Below are 21,230 nucleotides of genomic sequence, written 5' to 3'. Positions count from 1 at the left end.
ACTCGGTGACCCCAGGTGCCCATTCGACACTCACTTGCTAAATATGAGCTGTCACCAGGGTCACAGCAGTGCAGTGCTGAGAACGGTGGCAGGTGTCCAGCAGGAGAGCAGAGCCCGGGCGAAAGGAGACCTCAGAAAGTGAGGGCAGCAAGGAGAGGCCTGGAAGAGGCTGCTCTCTCACTGACTGTGGCAGACCGTACGAACTGGAGAGAGAGGAAAGGAGACATCTTCTAGTGTGCATCAAGCATTGTACAAGCTTGGCATCTTAGACACTGTGAATGCTTGACACAGGCAACAAGATGGTACCGAGAAAGCACCCACCCTGTGCCATCCTGGCACCCTGTGCCAGGAACTGAAACAGGACCTGGGTCACCGTTAAGCCCCATCTCTTAGATTAGGAACTCTGTTCCCATCAATTCTATTTTATGGGAACAGGCATTAAGGTTTAGAAGACCAGGGCGGCTCCCAGAGTCTCAGAGCTAGGAAATAGATTGTAAAATCAGTATCTAAACCCAGCCCTCACCAGCTCCATTCCCTAGATAACTAATTGCTAGGAAAGAATTAAGGCAAGGCAAATTTAACAGGAAAAAAGTCATCCTTGCCATGCGAGAGACGGGGCAGATGCTAAATAATTTAAAAATAAGCCTGGAAAACACAACTATCTAAAAGGAAATATTTGTTCAGATACATTCTGGAAAGAAATCCCAGAGGACTTCTGGAAGGAGGTGACAAAAGATCACCAAACTCTGAAAGTTCTGAGAAGGCAAAACAAAGTCACCTGCTCACTGCAGACTCGGGACAAAGAGGGACCACCCAGGGGAGATGTGAGGATATTCCCAGGAGAGGGGACTGGAAGCAAGCCCCTGTACACAATCCCTCATGGCGTCCCATGGTGACCCTCACGTCTCCTCATTTTCTTTAGGGTCTGTGATGATCTGGACGAGGAGGAAAGGACTGAAACCAACGAGTTTCTTGAAGATTGCATCTTGGATGAGTCACTCCGAGAACACATTTCCGTACTCTCCCGCACCTTTGAGAACCAGAGGAATCAGGTTCTCGGAGACAGCATGATGTTTCTGAATCACATTTTCATGATCGAGCCCCTGGTGAGCACCCGGATACAATCTGACGGTCTAGTGAACACAGTTGGGGGCGGGGTGGGGGGGCAGGGCTGCTGCAGCTAGATTCTCCGCTCTGGGGCAGCCTAGCAAGTCCTGAGTCGTGGGGCCTTGATGGTTGTGAGACACTGCCTGAAGGTTGATGGTGAGAATGCTACCAGGTCACACTTTCTGTGCCCCGGTCACAGTGGTCCCTCATGTGTGAAAACGCTTGCGTTCACCCTCTAGCTGCCCCGCCATGACCACCAAAACTGTCTTCAGTCAGACACTTCTAGACGTCCCCACGTAGACAAAGTTCCCGAGGACCGAGAATGACTTTGTCTTCAGCTCACTCAGTATAAGCAGTTATTGATTGTATGGTCTGTGCCAGGCACCACGTGCAGCGGGCACCCATGGACAGAGCAGATACCGTCTTTGACTTCACAGGCTATCCAGGGCTGTCTACCATGGACTGAGTCTACAGAGCAAACTCAGTACCGCTTTACTCGAAGGCCTCAACGTGAAAGCCGGGGGCCTGGGGGGACGCTTCAGAGGTTAAGAGCACATACAGGTTTTGCAAAGGACCCAACTCTGGTCCCGAATGCCTGTGGCTCCATTCCCAGGGGATGATGCTCTTCCCTCTCCTGGCTTCATAGGCACCTGTATGCATGTGGTGCACATACATGGTATCACACACGTACATGCCATAGATAAACATAATGCATCCTGTTGAAAAAGTTTCCAGCAGCTGTGGGGTGTGTGTGTGTGTGTGTGTGTGTGTGTGTGTGTTGTGTTGTTTGTGTGCCTCATGTGTATGTAGGTGTACAGTTCATGCATGTGTCAGAGGAAGACGATATTAAGCGTCTCCCTCTATTGCTCTTCCCTTTACTCCCTCAAGACAGGAGAGCTAGCCAAACCTGAGGCTCACTGTTTCGGCTAGACCAACCGGCTAGCGAGCTGCCGGGATCCACCAGTCTCTGCTCCCTAGTGTCTGGGTTGCCGGCACACATGATCACGCCCAGCATTCTTATATGGGCGCTAGGGATTTGAACTCTGATTTCCATGTTTGAACAGCAAGCACTCTTGCCCAGTGATCCATCGCCCGAGCCCTGCTGACAGATTTTTTTTTTTTTAATTTGTTGTGCGCTGTGTATTGGGATACCTGCTTCCTGCTTACCAGGCATAGACTGGTGTGAGGCTAGCACCCACAACAGGAGCTGAGAAAGTCCAAAGCTCGATCTCCTTGCCTCACTGTTGCTATTTAAGCCAGATGGTGAACAAACCTGTGGGACATGCCACTGTCTTAGCAGATTGTTGTCCTTCTATCTCTGTTCCACGGCTGAATTGAGAAGCAACAGGTTCTACATATGCTGTGACTCTCCGAGAAAGTACTGTCTCCTTGGAGGCATCCTCTGGGTGGTCATTTTGTGTGACCCACTGTGCAAGTCACTGGAGACTGGGTCCCTCTTCCCTGGTCCCTTTACCTTCCCTTGTAGCCATTTCTACCACTTTCAGGGCTCCTTTTGGGTCATCCTACCTTGTACATGTGAGAGAAAATATGTGGCTACTTGTCTTTCTGACATTTCATTAACATGGTGACCTCTGGTTCTCTCTGTTTTCATATAAATGACACTCCATTTTATGTATAGTCCATATTTTCTCTATGTGTTCACCAGGCTGATTCCACACCTTGGCTATTGTGACTAGCGTTAATAAACATGGGTATGCAGGCTTGTTTATGTGCACTGACTTCATTTCCTTTGGGTAATGGCATACATTGGCACATGGCAACACTTTTTTTTTTTATCTTTAAGAATGGTCTGTCTTTAAGTATGTCTGTCTATAGTTATTATATTAATTCTCAAGGTAAGTTATTTATTGATCTTAAGCCTGCTGCTTGAAAATCTGATCTCTGTGTATGTACATGTACTGTGGTCTCACCTTTAAATTACTTTGGAAGCAATTTTATAAGAAAATCATGCTATTTCTCTAGCTTCATAACACATAAGTCTCTTCCTATAGAGAGCCTGGCTTTCTGAGGCGGGTAAACGAGCTACAGTAGTCTTGGCTGAGAGCTTTGGAAAGGATTCACAGGAGAAGGGACCAGAACTGGACATTGGAGAAAGGCTAAGTTTTAATTGAGTGGAACGGGAGGAGAGTGTTCCCAGTTAGAGAAATGATGGAAGCCAGGGGAAAAGGAAACACACTGTTCAGAGCAGGCTGACTAACAGTGAGCAGAACAGAGTGAGCAGAAAGCTTGGGAAGATAATCAGAGGGCAGGTGGCCTATCACGTGCAGCCGACAGCTTCTTGTCTCCCATTGCTCTTCTGGAGAACTGGATGGGAGAGACAATAATGTGTGTTCTTTGCAAAAGCAGTTTGGGGGCCAAATGAATTTGGGAGAAGCTGTGTGGAAAGAGAAGGTGATTGTCCAAGCGGCAAAGTTCAAACAGCACTTTGCCAAGCATCATCAGATCCCTCCCATAGCATAACCCCTGGGGCTGACATTCTGAAGGTCCCAGCTTAGCCAGTGCTGAGGGGGATCTGAGACACATCACCAGAGAGTAGCGTGCTTGAGGGGAGTCAGAACGTTTACCCTTTTACCCATGTGTGGCTTGACTTGGAGGAGGGTGGCTGGAAAGAGAGTTGGATGGTACAGGTTCATCAGCAGGCGGTGACGGAAGACAAGGGGCAGAATAAACAGGCCTGCAGCCAAGATCAGGGTGATTTCAGGAGGGTAACAGTGGCCTGGAACAGTCCCAGGGGTGGTTCGAAGGGAAAGGAGATGGCAGATATGAGACATGGCCAAAAGGAAGACACAACATGCTTTTTGATTGGTCACTGAGCTTGAGATAGTGTAAGGGTTGTTGATCTCATTGGAGTGACTGGGAGAATTATGGCATCTTTGATAGAAATTGGCAAATTAATAGGTCTGGTCTGGGTATTAGCTTTGCAAATATTAAATGTGACATAAACTAACCATCTTATCTCCCTCAGCTTGAAGGTTCATTTTACACTAATGAACTTTGAGTATTAGGGATCAGTCACTCATATTTTTTGACTCATAAATTCCAAGTCTTTGATTCTGAGTCACACTCTGAGATCATAAAACTAAGAAAAGCCTTATCCTCATCCCCAGTACTTGACCCAGTGCTTATAAATGGATGGATGGATGGATGGATGGATGGATGGATGGATGGATGGGTGGGTGGATGGATGGCAATCAGAAAATACTAGTGAGTTTGGCTCTGAGCATGTCAGATTTGAGATTACTACAGATGTCCAGGAAGCTTCAGAAATGTAGGCCTAAAATTGGTTCTGGAAGGGGTCCAGAGAATTCAGAACCAGAAGCAAAATTTGTGAGGATACTGTAGCGGTCTTTATCAAAGCTGTGAAAATCAGATGGAAATTCTAAGAGTGGAGGGATAAAGGGCAAGTTTAGAGGCTACAAGAGCATCTCCATGAACCCACCTCAAGGGGAAACCAGGAAGAGCGGATGCTGGGACCTCGGAGTGGGTGGAAGAAGAGAAGACCCACTGAGCGCTTCGTCTACACACAGGCCACCTGGACCTGCACCACTGTCTAATGAACTTCTGAATATTGTTCACCTATTGGGCCTCATATCAAATGACCACTACCTACTTTCTGAAAGCTCAGCTGTGCATTAGCTTTTTTTTTTTTTTTTTTTTTTTTGTGATTAGCTTTTTTTCTATGGTTTGATCCCAGTTAAACAGCTTCTTGCAGCAGAAGCAGAAAAGATTAGGAGCACGCCATGTCACTAGCTGATCTAATAACCAATCTCTGCCATATTCTATCTTCTTGTGATGGGCTGGCTGCTCTGCCTGTGGCCATGGGGGAAGGACTGATGTTCAAGGGAGGTGAACATAATAGAGAGACAAAAGCAGCAGACAAGCAGCAAAACCAAAAAGGCCTAATACTGTCAGGTCTGAATAGAAATAAGAAACATCATCTTATTTTACCAGGTCTGCATCTATATAGCTTCATTCTTCAAACGCATCAGCTAAGTACTAAAGCTTAGCTTAGCCCCGCGTGTGGGCTGTGTGCTCTGCATATTGAGCATTTTACGGGAACATTGTTCCAGCTTCAGCAGCTCTTTCCATTTAAAGCAAGGAGATTCAAGATCATAAAATCAGTCTTGTCCCTAAATTGCCCAAAGGTGGTGATGGGTTTGAATTTAAATCTCACTTTATTGATATTATCTTATGAGGAATTTGGCTCAATCCTGGAGGAATGAGAGGCCCCAAATTCTGTGGTTTATGGTGTTACAGCACCCTCTCACCATCCGGCCCTTTGGTGGCTTTATGAGACTGCCCCCATAGGTTCATATTTGGATACTTGTTCCCCAGTTGGTGAAACTTTTTGGGAAGATTAGGAGGGATGGTCTTATTGTTGGAGGTATGTCACGGTGTGTAGGCTTTGAGGCTTCAAAAGACTCTTGCCATCCCCCGTTAGCCTTCTGCCTCCTGTTTATAGCTCAAGATGTGGGCTTTCACTATTCCATCTGCCATCACTTTGCCCCACCATCATGGATACAAGCCCCCTGCAGCCTTTAAGCCCAGCCAAGTGCTTTCTCTTATAAGTTTCCTTAGTTGTGGTGTCCTGTCACAGAAATAGAAGAGTCTCAAAGACAGCTCTCGTGTCTTAGCAAATCTTCTTGTGCCTATTCTTTGTGAAATGGGGCCATGAACATGGCCATCAGGTCTGCTGCTTGAACGTATGTATGTGTACACGTATGTGTGTGTACACATATGTGTGTATAGACATATTTACATATACATCTACAGAACTCTAGGCCTGCTTGTGTCTCCTACTTCCTTGGGGTCTGGATAGAGGGGAGGCTGGCCAATACTCTACTGATGTGGAGCTGGGATTTTGTCGTTTGTGAGACTTAGAAGTGTCCTTTGGGGGGGGAAAGAGGCATCAAGGAGCTGGAATGACCAGGAGACAGAAGAGCAAAAGGAACTTTGTAACATTGTAGTTAATTATTTTTTGATATTTTAAAAGCAATTAGGATTGCTGTGTACTCATTAGAGCATGTGAGGCAGAACTATTGACTCCAAGTTTCTCATATACCAATACTTTTGATAACATCTTGATAAAATCATTGATAATTTCTTGACATAGGATAGCTTGATAATATCTTAATGTCATTAGCTTGGCTTTTTCCATTTATTGCTTACCAGGGAAGCATGGACAAATCACTGATGATTTGTCAAGCTGCCTGCTTCCATATGAGGTTTTTCCCATCTTCAGAAAGAACCTGCCAAACTGAGTCTATTATGCATGTTTTGTGCCTTCCAGAAAAGCAAATGGAATTGACTGTTTCATAAATATAATACTCAGTTGTGCCTCGTGGACCATGTCTGAGCTGAACTTTGATGGTCTCATTCTGTTATTTCCTCTGCTTGGGTCCCCTGGGTCACCCTGGAAGAGAGAAATACAAAAGGCAAAAACTCAGTTCTGAAAATTGAGAGGCGAGAGACTATCACAGGGCAAAACTAGAGCTTTTGCTCCCCGTGGGCATCTAGCGATCCTCGGAGACCTCAGCACAGATGTCACCATCCCATCTCTGAATGGTGGTGCTGCCAGCTCAGGCCACACTTGGAAGACACAGCAATTTTCCGAACCTGGAACACTTGGCATTTTCTCCAAACAAAATTTAAAATTTTCTTTTGGAATATTTAAATACTTGAATATTTAAAGATATTTTCTCAAATAGCGCTAGCTGCCATTCCCAGTTAGCCTTCTGCCTCCTCCTTATGAATCAAGAGGTGGGCTTTCAGCTATTCTATCTGCCATAGCTTTGCTCCACCACCATGGACTGGCCCTCTGCAACCATAATCCCAATCAAATGTTGTCTTTCATAAGTTGCCTTAGTCCTGGTGTTCTGTCACAGCAATAGAAAAGTAACGAAGGCTGGTCTCGTGTCTCAGCAAACCTTCTCGCACCCATTCTCTGTGAAATGGGGCCCATCAGGTCTGCTGCTTGAACTCTGAGGGGTTAGACTCCTAAAGTGAGCTGGCCCAACATTCCTGCTCCACTTTCTCCACATCTCCTCCATCAGAGTAGACTCGACCCAACAACCCTAGGGAAGCCGGGACGCATCAGAAGGAAGAGAAACTTGATCATTCCTTTCCTCACTGCGCAAGGAAGACTAACCCGCACTCCAGTGTCATTTAAGCCTGGGAGAACCGTGCTGCCCCAGCAATTCCGACTTGGTGAGCACAGCTCAAATTTAGTTTACTTAATCCTTTTCCTCATTTGGCATAGCAGGTGAGCTCAGCAGAACCAGGTTGGGTGCAAGTCCGGGTGACCAACAAGAAGAGAGATGCAGTGTTTTCTGTCCTGCACAGCCTTTCCTCTGCTCCAGTCATTAACCGTGACTCAATGCAAACACATGGGTGCTGACTCCTTGGAAATGGACACCAGGAAGGAGCCCAAGGACGTGGAGCTACTGAGAGCAAACTGCCCTTGACAAGCTCTGCCAATGCAGCTGCCCACCCTTTAGCCTCATTCGTTAGGATTCTTCTTTCCGGTCTTTGTGCTAAGGCCTACTTTCTGGCCATTGTACCAGAATATTCATTATTGTGTTGAAGAACCAATGTGGGTGGAAAGAGGCCCAGGGAAGCCTTAGAAATAGCAAAGTTGCTCATTAAATTAGTCAGTAGCTTTCCTCTCTGGAAAAGAGAGAAAGGTTTAGACATCACACATGGCCACCTCCACTAGCTAAGAAACCCACCAAGCTCTGTGTGTTTTTGTTGGAAGATAAAATCAAGACAGAAAGTACCTTTGGCGACGCTGCCTCTGCCAGATGGACAGACTGTAAGACTCTCTCTGGGAAACTTTTATGGCATTATTTTGAAAATCAAAACTTTACCTGACTCACGATATCTCATCCCAGCTGAAGAAACTGAACAGTCAATCTTTTTGCAAGCCTGCATCAATTTGGTCTTTTCTCTCAACAATAACGAGGATAGTTTACTTGCCATTATTTTAGGTTTCCATTTGGTTTTTAATCATTATTGTTTAAGGCAATTGGTGTTTGTACCAAGTGTCATTGAAGGTAGCCAAAGTTTTGTTCTTAATTGCATCGGTTGTGAGGAGTAGAAAAGATCATGGCATTTGGTTGGTAGATGGGCCGGCGATAGAAATTTGGCATTGAGGGCTGGAGAGATGGCTCCATGCTTAAGCATGCTTGCTGTTCCTGCAAAAGAAAGGAGTTCAGGTCCCAGCCCCATATGGGCATAAATGTGGGCATACATACATACATTAAAGCATACACACATAAATAAAATTTTAAATAAATATTTTTGTTTTAAGTTTAAAACAGACATTTGACTTTGAGGGCATGCTTTCATTTTCTGGGAAATTTTCTTTTTCCTCATTTTTTTTTTTTTTCGGAAAATGGAATCTCCCGGGCTTTTCTCAAACTCATGGGTTCAAGTGATCTTTCTATTTCAGCTTCTAGAGTAGCCAGGACTAGAGCGACTTTTCCTGTTGCATAAGGGAAATGATGGGATGCTTGGAGATGTCTGTGTTGCCAAGGATGAAGGAAATCGCTTCAGAGCCCCACTTGAAGTTGTAGTTCCCACATGCTATTCTGAAGGGACTGGGCCTTGACCTTCACTCAACGCAGGGAGCTTGATAAAGGCCCTGCGGTGCATCTCTCGGGAGCATTAACATTCTCACATGGGCTTTGTTCTGCAAAAGAACCGGCTTTGGGTCACCTTCCAGAAGAGGGCAAGCCCACGTGGAGGGTGTCACACTGATCACAGGTGGGGTTGCCGGAGTGGACTGTGCCAGACAAGTGCGAGTATCAGGGGTAGTGATCTCAAATGTCCTCTCTCTACAGCATGCTGACAGAGGTGGGCTCTCACCTGCTTTAGAATCACAGAGAGGTGAGGGATTACCATAGACCCCTAGGCCACTACTTATTATTGGTGCGATCTTGGGTAAGATACTTGATTTTGCCTTCTCTCTCTCTCTCTCTCTCTCTCTCTCTCTCTCTCTCTGTCTTTCCAAAACAGGTTTTCTCTGTGTGGCCCTGGCCGTCCTGGAACTCACTCTGTAAGCCAGGCTAGCCTCGAACTCACAGAGATCCGCCTGCCTCTGCCTCCAGAGTGCTGGGATTAAAAAGCTTGTGTCACCACTGCCTGGCTCAGTTCTCTGTTTTTAAAGGTGGGGGGGGGGAAAGAGAATTCACAAAGGTGAAGACTGAGCAAGATATGTTCACAGAAGCAGTGAACACAGTGGTGAGAACTTGAACTCTCAGGAAACCCTTGCAAATGTGTGATTCTGTTAGACACACCTGTCCCTGCAAATGAGAGACCAGTAGAACTTTTGAGTCACCCTTATACACGTCACTGGAGAATCAAGATGCAAGTCTTTTATGTAATATGCATAGGAATTCTTACTTCAAACACTGAGTCCTGCTTTCCAGATCAATCAAGGAAGTCAAATGCACATGTGACTCTGCCATTGCACTTTAAATGTCCGCTGAGCAAGATTTTTGAGAAATGACCTTACAGGCACCATTTATTTTCATGTGTGTGCTGGGCATTGAGTCTAAAAGAGTGATAGCAGCTTTAGATGGCCTCTGTCCGTTAATTGAGCCTACAGGACCCGTCCTAAATGTGGGCTACCCCATCATATAAACCAGACTGCATCAAAATGAGAAAACAAACTGAACGGCAGCCATCTTTCTCTGCTCCCTGACTGTGGCCACAGTGTGACCAGCCGCCTCAAGCTCCTGATGTCCCTGCCGTGGATGGACTGTACCCTCAAACTGTGAGCCAAAAGAAACCCTTTCAAGGACAACTTTCTCACTGTGTTCATCACCTGTCATGGACCAGCAGCTGCCTACTCATAGCAGCCAAAACAGGCTGTGCAGTAGCCACGATGCTGCCTGGTTCACTGCTCTTATTCAGGAAGAGCTAGAAAGTTCCAAGAATAGTAATATAATATTGGGGAAATTAGCATATGGCATTAGACTTAAAATTTTTTTAAGTCAGTTTCTTCTAGCAGGTCACTTGATTGTGAGGTGAAATACGGTTGTTCCACTCGCCACAGAGCCGAGGAATGACAAGGCATGAGAGCAAAGGTGAAATGATTAGAATAGAACTGAGGGCCGCTGCATTTTATTTTATTTTATTTTATTTTATTTTATTTTATTTTATTTTATTTTATTTTTTACATCAGAGTAACAGTGTCAGATTGAATCCTCTAAACTCGGGTTCCCATTTGCAGTGGGGAAAATGGTCAAAGGAGGGAGTCTTTGAGATAGACTTAGAAGAGAACAGAGCAGCCGGGAGCTGAGTGCAGAGAGAGCTCCAGAAGTTCCTGGAGACAGGAAGGAAATTTCTGAATGTTTTGATTTTCTGAAATGTCAGAGCTGGGCAATCAAGAATGAAAAGGCATTTCCAGGAGCACAAGTGACCCCAAAGTTAATTTCATCAAGGTTAGTATGATATAAGATGAGACAATTCAAAGGTAAGGAGTAGTGTGGTCATTTCAAGCTTAGTGCCTGTTTGTAAGGTTTCTTCTTGGATTTGCTAGGAAATGTCATGGCTTTTTTTTTTTAAACCATGTTTTTGCTGGAAAGAAGAAGAAGCTTCACTTTTTAATGAAGCCAAACTGAAAAGGAAAAATAGGGAATGACATCACACTGCCGGCTTCCCTCTGAGAGAAGAAATGGAATGACCACACTTTTGTTGTGAAAGATACACAGCTCAGTTAGTTCACTGTCACACACCGTGACCCAGGAGAGGGCTCCGGGGTAAGCTTTGTCCTTGAATTAACCCCCATGTTCATAAAAAGACACTGCAGACTCTGAGAGGCAGCTGCCCTTCTTGCCAGAACTCCTCAGCGCCGGGCCTCATTCAGTCTGAGCTCTGTGGACTGGCTCCTCATGCTGGCCTCCTGTCACCAGAGGACCCTTTCACAATCTTACCTGAGTGCCAGGACCCCTTCTCTGGGGAGGGCCAGATCTCTCCTCTCAGTTGTGTCTCCCTGCCCAACCCTCCACTTCTACCTGGCAGACTTACTTGACCATGGGGGTTCAAGAGCGCTTTGAGGCTCAGGCCGAGCTGCCCTTTTGTCTGCACGCACATACACCCCAGACTCTGTGGCTTGGAGGCCATGAATAAGGTTGGGCTTACCCTAAGCCATAAGACTTCTATTCACATGTTCTGAGATAATCTGATTTCCAGGTTATCCTTTGGGGACAAGTTCTTACGATTCACTGACATTTAGTTCTGGCCTGGCTCTCTCAGGATCCAGAAAGTCCCTTGGGTGCTTTGGCTGGTTTGTGTTGGAGCAAGCTAGCTTCATCTACTCAATGTCTGGTCAGGGCAGGGTCCAAACCCACCTGCAGATTCACACTTAATACATGGATCAAGAAGAAGCCCAAATCTGCAGTCATTGGGAAGGATGCCCACTGACAAGGCACCAGTTAGCTGCATGGCTGAACCACATCAGCTTGGCCCACCTGCCCTTTCTAGGTCCTAACACTCTATCATCGCCTTTAGACCCCACCAGTCAAAGGGCCTGGTATTTGCCATGTACCAGAAGGGAACAAGGATATGCTTCAAGGTCTTGCAACGCTTTGCAGTGAAATGACTTAAGTCCATGAGAGTGCTTTGGACTCCTCTGTCTCCTGTGGGATCCCAGGCGCCTCTCTAAGCATTACAACTATATGATTTTGAGGGTCCCAAATTGCAACAAGAAGGACAGAAAGAGGCTTCAGAAATACATCCGTGTCTGGTTCCTACATGAGGTACAAGCAGAGTAGAAACAGCTGACTCAGTGGGTATTAGCAAGCACCTACCAAGAGCCACCTCTGCTCGGGTTCTGCAGATGGAGGAGTGAGTGCCTGCCTCTCTTCTCTTGGACTTACCTGGGGATGCAAAACCATTTCATGACCTTTGCAGCCTCGTTGTTGCTTCTTGAAGCCTTGGTGCCCACCCCTCACCCAGAAGTCAGGAGAGACACTGCCTGAGAAGGTCAAAGGTCAGACCAGCTGCTCTCCTAAATAAATCAAAATGCCTCTCATTTCCCGTTTTGCGCTCTTACCTGCTGTTGCCTTTTCTTCAGGTGGTGGGGTTGAGTGGAAGACCTTTCCTCTGCTAGGCGATGATGTCAGTCATTTGTTCTCGTCTCGATTCCAGGAGTATTTTTCCTTCCAGCCAGACTAGATCTGGTGTGCTTTGGGGACTGTCTGAAACTGGAGCCTGATTATTTATTAAGTTGTCTAGCCTTAGTTTTCTATTGAGCTGTGTATAGATTTCTGAGCGTGTTTAGTACTTGTGCTCATTTGGCCCTATTTACAAAACCTTTAGGAAATGGTACTTTTTTTTTTTTTGTCCCTCCTCCTGCCTCGTCAACCTTTCAGCTTATCCTTTTAAGTAGCACAGAAGTAACATGAATCATAGTCAACAAAGATCTAGGGAGCTCTCACCAAATACGTGGCTTTCCCAGGCCTTGGGGGAGCTCTTAGAATCAGGCACAATTGGCACCCCTTTCAGCTTGCAAAATTAGTGAAGAGACACCAGATTATAAGGTCAGTACAATATTGTAAATCAAAAATTTTCCTTGTAGGTAAAATCTGGTAGGTAGGTTATTCTTTCACTGTAGCAAAGCTTGGGTTTCCTACTATGGCTTTAGGGTAGTGTGAATTACAGTGGGAGATGGCCTGGGTCAGAAACATTCCTACCTGGCCACTGTCCTCCCTTGGGCCATTGCTATGGCTGAGTAGAGCAGAGGTCTTTCTATTTTCTGTCACTCAAAAGTTAGGAAGGTGGCACCTCAGCCTAGGAAGCCAGGTACTCCTTTCTCTGCACCTCTCCCACTTCCCCCGGGATCTTAATTTTATAGGGGCAGCCTTTCCATGTATAGTCATGTCAATCATCCTGATAATGGCCAAACTTCCTGCAATCTTGGCCTCCCCTGCCTCCACTGACATCCCAGAGCTGAGTACACATGGAGCAGCTAGCAGATGCTCACAGAACACACAGTATCTTACAGATGCCTTGTCCCACAAAGCATGGTAACACACACCTGCAACCCCAGTACATAGGAGATGGAGACAGAGGATCAAGGGTTTGAGGCCAGCCTTGACTACACAGTAAAACTCCATTTCAAAGAAGGAAAAAAAAAACTTATCCTTCCTGGTTTTCTCATTAATGCATTCTATATTCATAAACTCACTGACATTATCTTTTAACCTTGTTCAAAATTTGTGCAACTTGATAAGTTAGCAAGCAGTGTCACATCTACATCTGCTGAGCAAAATAGTGTTATCTCGTGGGTCGGAAAAGTGTTTCCTTCGGGTTTCCAGGATTTCAGCCTTTGTGTATAGTTTAGTGAGAAATGTAAATTGGTACAGCCATTACAGAAAACAGTACAAGGTTTCTGAAGAAATTAAAGATAGAACTACTGTGTGACCCAGAAGACCCTCTCTTCTTGCTACATACCCAAAGGAAATGAACTCAGTATTTGCACAGGCTCAGTCCTATGTTCTCTATAGCATGATTTAAATAGCCAAGCTGTGGCACTACTTGAATATTCATGGGCAGAGGTCCTGTATCAGCAAAGCACACACCAAGACCAAGTTCTCAGCCCAGAGAAGATCTATTTATCTCAAAGATACAAAGGTTAGGGAACAAGAGACAAAGCTGGGAGACAGAGGACAAGGGAAAAGGGGAAAAGGGGGCAGGGATGTTTACCCTGGAGGGACAAATGACTGCCTCTAGATACTGAGGAGACAAAGGTGGCCCCATAGGCAAATGGGAGTTTATGAAGGGAAAAGAGGAAACCTGTGTTTGGATGAGGTGTTTAATTTTGATTAGACATATTAATTAGGGGCTTTTGATTACTGGGCTTTAATACTTTGATAGCTGGACCTCAATAGTCAGCCTCAGGAGGAGGAAGTGGCCAAATAAAGGAACAGAGCGTGGTAGCTAGCTTTTGGAATGTAATCTAATAGTTTTTAGCAAGGCAGAGGGAATGGGGGAGAAGGGCAAGGCCTGCCAGAGCCCTTCACAGGTGACTCAAGAAATGTGATATATACATATAGCGAAATGTTGTCCAGCCTTAAAACCCTCGTTGGGCTCTGGCAAGATGCTCAGGGGTAAAGGCACTTGCTGCCAACCCTGACAACCTGCACCTAATTCTTGGGACCCACGTGGTGGAAGGAGAGACCCCCACAGGTTGTCCTCTGACCTTCACACGCCCACCGTGGCGAGCAGTGCACATCTGCAAGGGTGTGCGTCCCACAACAACGCATGCAAAACCCTTTACATGTTGGAAGGCCTCTGGCACTTGCTACGGTATTGCCAAGTGAATCAGGCTAGACCCAGAAAGGCCAGAACCACACCTCATGTTGTCATGTGTGTGCAGGCTATAAAAAGAAGAGACGCTGTGGAAGCAAAGAGTAGGATGGCAGGTGCCAGGGGTCAGAGGGTGATGATGGGCAAATGGGGAGATGCTGGTCACGCAGCACAAATACACAATTGTGAGTCCTGGAGAGCCAATGCACAGCATGACACGTGCATTTAATACCACGTGTGTTGGAAACTCGGTAAGAGCAGACCTGAGATGCTCTCGTGACACACCAAAGGAGCCACTTAGGGGTTGTATATGCTAATCTACTTGACCATGTTGCTAACCACATCTATGTCAGAACTTCATGAACTCCTCAAATAAATAAAAAAAAATTCATAAAATTGTCATTTGAAAAAAACACCTTTCTTTCCCGTTCATGTTTCAGGAAGGCGATGTCTGGCCCAACTCCTCAGCTGTAATTACTGTGTACTTTAACCCCCTGGAGGCCAAGCTCTATCAGCAGACAGTCTACTGTGACATTTCAGGTGTGTACTCACACTGTGTGGCTACCAGGTTTCCAAGTGCTCAAAACATATGTGTGTATGGATATCTGCATGCATGTGTACATATGTGTGCGTGTGTATGTATGTTCATATGTATGTGTACATGCATTTGTGTGTGTGTGTTCATATGCATGTATGTGTACATGTGTGAGTGGGTGTGTATGTAAGAACGTGGGAGACTGTGAACTGAGGCCGTTGTTGCTATATGATACCAATAGAAGGACATCGGAGTCAAACTGTGAGCTCAGTATTTCATAGAACGGATGAAACGACTGAAATGATTTGGTTTCATTGTTGTTGCTGCTGTTTGGTTTTTGGGTTTTAGTGTTTGTTGTTGTTGTTTTTGTTTGTTTGTTGGTTTGTTTTGAGACAGGGTTTTACTCTGGAGGCCAGGCTGGCCTAAAACTCACTATGTAGCCTAAATTGGCTTCTAACTTGAGGGGATCCTTCTCCTTCAGGCTCCTGTGAACTGAGATTACAGTTATGAGCCATCACACATGGCTAGAACAGATGAATTTTTAAAAATGTTTTACAGTTAAACTGTTGGTACGGGAAATAGAAAAAAAAAACCCTGTTGATCTATTTCTTGTCAATGCATAGAACATGAAGACTGTTACTTGTGACATAGTCTTGCAGTGTTGTTTGTTCCTTTTATTATGCCCAGCTCCTAATTTTTAAAATCTCAACAAAGGTAAATGCATTCTGCATACAATGAGAAGGAAGTCTAGCAGAGGCAAGGAGCATGGGGCGACTGTGGTGGGGCAGTCTGGAGGACCAGGAGACGGATCCTAAGAGGAAAGCACTTTGCGGACCATGGGAGCGGCTATTTCTTTTGCTCTAGGAAGAGGACTGGTATGCAGATAACAGAAAGATAAACTCTGAAGCTCGCAATATGAACTTATGGTAGGTTCGAATGTTTAGATGAAGCCAGGAGGCGGTGGCACACACCTCTGATTCCAGCGCTTGGGAAGCAGAGTCAGGCAGTCCAAGGCCAGGCTGGTCTACAAATCGAGTTTTAGCACTGCTAGGGGAACCCTGTCTCAAAGAGCCTAGGTACGTGTGTGTGGTGGAGGAGGTTCATGAAGGTGCATGAAAAGTTTGTGTGTGCATTTATGGCTACACACGTGCGTTTTCTAGCTGTTACTGAGAAGTCCTGGAAACTTTGAGATCCAAACAGCAGTGGGTACACCAGTCAACCCTAAGCTTGGCCACAAAATACTGCTGAAGGGAACTAGCTTCTTCCAGGTCTGAGGCAGGAAAGAACAGGTGTGTCTGTGACTTCCTCTCTAGAGTCTGAGTGAAGGAAGTGATCAAAGAATAAAGTGTCAGCATGACACAGAAGCCAAAGAAGAGCTCCCACTGAGTACATTCAAACAAGAAGCAAATAATGTTGCTGATCCATTCTGGCCAGGTTACATCCAATCAGGCGCCTCTGAATCCACTTCATTAAAGTGTGCCGCATGGCAAATCTTCAAAGTAATAACTGATTCAGGTGAAGAGTAATGGGGGAGAACAAGAGTTCTTATGTGCTCTCAGAATGTCTCCCATCAAAATACTTGCCTGTTTTAAAGTGGAGAAAACTGGCTTTTACAGTTTAGAGCACAGACGATGGCATCTCAGTTATGGAACAGGTGACCCCTCAGGACCACTCGGCCAGGAGGCAGAGAGGACACAGAGTCCTGTCAGTAACATCAGGTCTGTCTCAAAGGGATGCTTCAAGTCACCCAGCTGAAGCACAAATAATTGCAAGGTCCAGCCTGGATCTTCACAAAGTTCAAGGTCGTGAAAGCCAAGGGAGGAAGGAAGAAGTATCGGAGAAAGACTCAAGAGAACAGTAACACTTGATCTAGACCGAACGCTTTGCTGCAGAGAGCACCAGAGGAAAAGAGACAAGGAAGTTCTTTGTCCTTCTAGGGAAATTCTTCTGTGTTTTATTTTTATTTATTTGCTCTGTATTTTATTATCCACCCATTGATTCCCTTGTTGTTTGTCAGGACAGTCTCAGTAGCCTGAGCAAAGCTGAAACTCATTGTGTAGTCCAGGCAGGCCTCAAACTCTCAGAGCTCAGACCTCAGCCTCCCTAATGCTGGGATCACTGATGTGAGCCACTACCTCCAACTTCTGTTTGTTTGTTTATTTGTTTGTTTTGTTTTTAAACCTTAAATTTTTAATACCAATAAGAAAAATAGGTAGACAGTAAAGTTATAAAGTCAAAGAGCAGTCTTTCTCTCCTGTAATTCTTTCAAGAAGCATGTTCAGTGTTTCCTGGGGACCCCTATATTGTGTGTTGTTGATTTGTGAACTTCACACGATTCTCTTTGGCCCCATCTAAAAGACATGTATTTAATTTACTTTTGTCTTTCCTTCCCTAGTTTATGGAATTATAATTTGAGCACAGTAAAAATTCACCCTGTCTATGAATTCTGACAAACCCAAGTAGTGGCATCACCACCACCCAAATCAAGATACAGAAAACCCCCATCACCACGCCGAGTTTCTTTATGCCCCCTTTCCAGGCAACGCTAAGCCCCCACTCACCCTCCAAGCCAGCCACTGTTATTACATTGATCTTGTAAGCTTTATTTACAGCTTTAAATCATACGTTAAACCCTAATGGTTTTTATCCCTGACCTTATACTGTTTATCGGGGTGTGAAGATACTGACACACCTGCCCTGCCCATCAATACCCTGCCACCCTTCCCCTCGGCCTTCTGTGAATTTTTCCAGTTCTTTAATAAGCCCATTATTGATAACCATAGTTATGCCTACTATTTACATAGATCCTGTCACTAGAAGAATATATGTCCCTGGGGCCTATCCCTTAGTTTCTTCCCTCATAACCCATCAGTGACTTGTGCTGCCCACCCCAGATCCCACTGTTCTCCCAAATCTGTGAGGCCGCCTCCCTCAGCTAGCCTAAGAATATGCAGCAGGGCAGGCAGCCAATCCGGGGCTGCGCTAGCCTCCCCTCTTCACCACACCTATCGTCTTCCATGCTCTGGGAAATCGTTTTCTTAATTTCCCGGATGATCTTATCATCTCTTTATTCATCCCTCGCAAAATAGCTTCGCTTTCCTGTTTGTTGAAATTTCTGTGTGGGAACCATGCTGTTACAGAGCCCGTGCTGCAAACACTGAGAACATACGCTGCTCAACAAATGTTCAGTGAAGGAGCAAGCAGTTGAAACAAAACTCTGCCCGAAGGGGTGACTGCATTCCGGCGGGACTGGGTGTTCACCCCGCACACAGAGGTGGGCTTCTCATGACTCCCCAGGAGGGCTGCAGGATGGGTGAGGAGTTTGGGCTTGGCCTAAGTCACCTTCCATGCTGCGGGACACCAGACTTCTTGGGGGCTCGGCAGGAAATGTACGGCAGAGGAGCATGGATGGCTAGGAGCATGCCAGGTGGCCCCGACACCACAGGTGGTGGGCCCTCCTCCAGCTCCCCAGGGACACTGCGCTTGGCCTCCTTCCAGGGGGCCAGCTGCTCTCCAGGAGGTCCCCAAACAATACCCCATGAGTCGCATTCATCTTTTGTTTCCTTTGCCGTTCCAAATTCTCCCCACAGATTTCTCATCTTGGGTAAACCGAATGTAATTTTTCCATCTGCCTGACAGTCCTCTTTATTTTGCTAGTCATGTATTAGAAGATTCGATTGCCAAGGCAGGGCTCTGTTTGTGTAGTAATTCCATATTATCATTTCTGTAAGTTCCATGCAATTCTGTGTCCTTTGGAGGGCTGTTGATGATTGCTGGCTGTCATCTTCAACCAGTTGGCAACCCCCCATCCCCTGGTCCCATGTCACTAAGAAACACTTGTTAAGGATAGGGAAAAATTCCCTCCCCGTCTGGCTTTCTTTTTGTTTACGTTTGCTTTTAAGATGGTGTGTTTTTCTCATCTCTTTGCTAAATACCTGACAGAAGCAACTTAAGGGAAAATAAAATAAGTTTATTTTCTCTCTCAGATTGACAGAGTACAGTCCATCATGGCGCCAAATGTATAGCAGAGCCCAAGCCAGTGAGAGCGTATTACTGAGACTCCTTACAGCTCAGCAGTGTAGGAAGCAAAATACTTGGGCTGGAAGTGGAGCTATGCTATAACCCCCAAGGCCTGCTCCCCAAGAATTATTTCCTCCAGCCAGGAAGTTCATTGAAGGTTCTAAAAATCACCAAAAATAGCTCCAACTGTCAGGGATCGAGTGTTCAGACTCATAAGTTTATGGAGGATACTTCACATTCAAATCCTAGAAAGTATTTATGTTCATAGAAGTAAGAGCATAGAATTCTGATTCCTCTTCACACTTTTTAAAGATTTAGTGTGTGTACGTGTGTATGAGTGCCCACAGAGATCATAAGAGGACATCAGATTTCCTGAAGCTAGAGTTAGAGGTGGTTGGGAGCTGCCCAGTGTGGGTGCTGGGAATCAAACTCTGGTCCTCTGCAAGAGCAGCCTGTGCTCTTCACTGCTGCCACCTTGCCAGCTCCTGCTTTACACCCGTTTACAAAGGGGGTGGTAGACATTAGCTGCTATGTGCATCTCTCTTTGCTTTCAAGTTAACATTAGGACTTGCCTTGTGCCTTGGTGACCTGTGGTTCCACCGTGGTGGTTTTGCCTTCACCAGCCCTATCTGGTACCTGATAGGTTTCTTCAGACGATACAGGTTTTATCAGCTCTGGAAAATTCTCACCAATGACTTCTCGGTTCTCAAAATTACTTCAGAATTAATCTCTTTTTCACCTCATTGTCTCTCCTTGATTTATTCTGTTTTATACAAGTTTATTACATTTGTCTACTTGTGTGTGTGTGAATTCAGCGCAGCACACGTGTGGGGGTCAGAGGACTGCTTGGAGTCAGTTCTCTCCTTCCACCATGTGGGTCCTGGGGAATCGAACTTGCGTCATCAGTCTGGACAGCAGTTGTTTTTACTCACTGAGCTATCTTGCTGGACCCTATTCTGGGTATCTTATCCTAAGTTCTTTCTTCCGCATGGCAAATTGTTTCTTTTGCTATATCTATTCTTGATGTGCTCATCTACCGAATTTTAAATTTCCACTGACTTAGTTTTTAGGATTCACGTAATTCATATTTACATATTTCATCCCTTCGTTATGGTTTCTATTTCTTTTTTTTCTATTTTTTTCATTTTAAAAATTTATGTTTTTATTAATTACAGTTTATTCACTTTGTATCCCAGCTGTATCCCCTTCCCTCATCCCCTCCTAATCCTACCCTCTCTCTTCTCCTCCCATGCCCCACCCACAGTCCACTGATAGGGACTCATTCCATCTGACCCTAATCTGTCAGGTCTCCTCAGGACTGTCTGCAGTGTCCTCCTCTGAAGCCTGGTAAGGCTGCTCCCTCCTCAGGTGGAGGTGATCACAGAGCCAACTACTGAGTTCATGTCAGAGGCAGTCCCTGTTCCCCTTACTAGGGAACCCTCTTGGATACTGACCTGCCATGGGCTACATCTGTGCAGGGGTTCTAGGTTATCTACATAAATCATCCATGTGTAGAGTATCAGTCTCAGAAAAGACCCCTGGGCCCAGATTTTTTTGGTTCTGCTGCTCTCCTTGTTGGGGGCTAACTAGCTGCTTTGTTATCAGTTCACATAGTTAACAATTTTCTTGTATTTCTCAAGTTAATGTCCTTAGAGAATCTTCACCAGAGTCTCAACTCTGGTTACATTAAAGATGTGGATTGTTGGGCTTCATCTATGTTTTATTGAAGCAAAATTCCAAGGAAGGGATGCTGGAGCATGTGTATTTAAGATGAGGACCAAAAAGTAATTATAACAAAGTTGCAGGATTAAAGATTCACATGCAGGTTAATTTCTATATGTGAACAGTGAACGGTGGGAAATTGAAATTCTAGCAAGCAATGTTGCTTAAATAGCATTAAGAATATAAAGTGCTCAGAGATAAACTGGACAAAATGCAAGGTCTGTATCGTGAAATGTATGGAGCCTTGCTGCAATTACAGACCTGGACAAATGGAAAAGCCTGCACTGACTGTAATCAGGGACTTTAATGTTGCTCCAATGCCACCTACCACATTTATCTATAGATTGTACAATCAAAATCTCAACTGCTTTTAAGAACAGGAATACAGAAGTCATTTCTGAAATTCCTGTGGAGGGCCTGGAGAGATGGCTCTGTGGTTAGGAGCACTGGGTGCTCTCTCAGAGAAGCCGAGTTCAGTTCCCAGCACCATGCCAGCTGGCTCACAACTGCC

The 21,230-nt window shown here is 45.4% G+C and overlaps 1 protein-coding gene across 1 annotated transcript in view; it reads left to right on the top strand.

Annotated features, from left to right (window-relative positions):
- The window catches only part of Hydin (HYDIN axonemal central pair apparatus protein), a 355,607-nt gene that overhangs the window by 97,533 nt on the left and 236,844 nt on the right, over positions 1–21,230 (top strand). Inside the window, exons 9-10 of the mRNA XM_021632513.2 lie at positions 923–1,106; positions 14,883–14,982. Coding sequence (XP_021488188.2) covers positions 923–1,106; positions 14,883–14,982 — 284 coding nt within the window. The remainder of the gene's footprint in view (positions 1–922; positions 1,107–14,882; positions 14,983–21,230) is intronic.

This window comes from Meriones unguiculatus, chromosome 10 (genome assembly GCF_030254825.1).
Source record: "Meriones unguiculatus strain TT.TT164.6M chromosome 10, Bangor_MerUng_6.1, whole genome shotgun sequence".
Lineage (NCBI taxonomy): Eukaryota > Metazoa > Chordata > Mammalia > Rodentia > Muridae > Meriones > Meriones unguiculatus.
The sequence above is the reverse complement of the archived record's forward strand: the minus strand, read 5'-3'. Positions and strand labels throughout refer to the sequence as shown.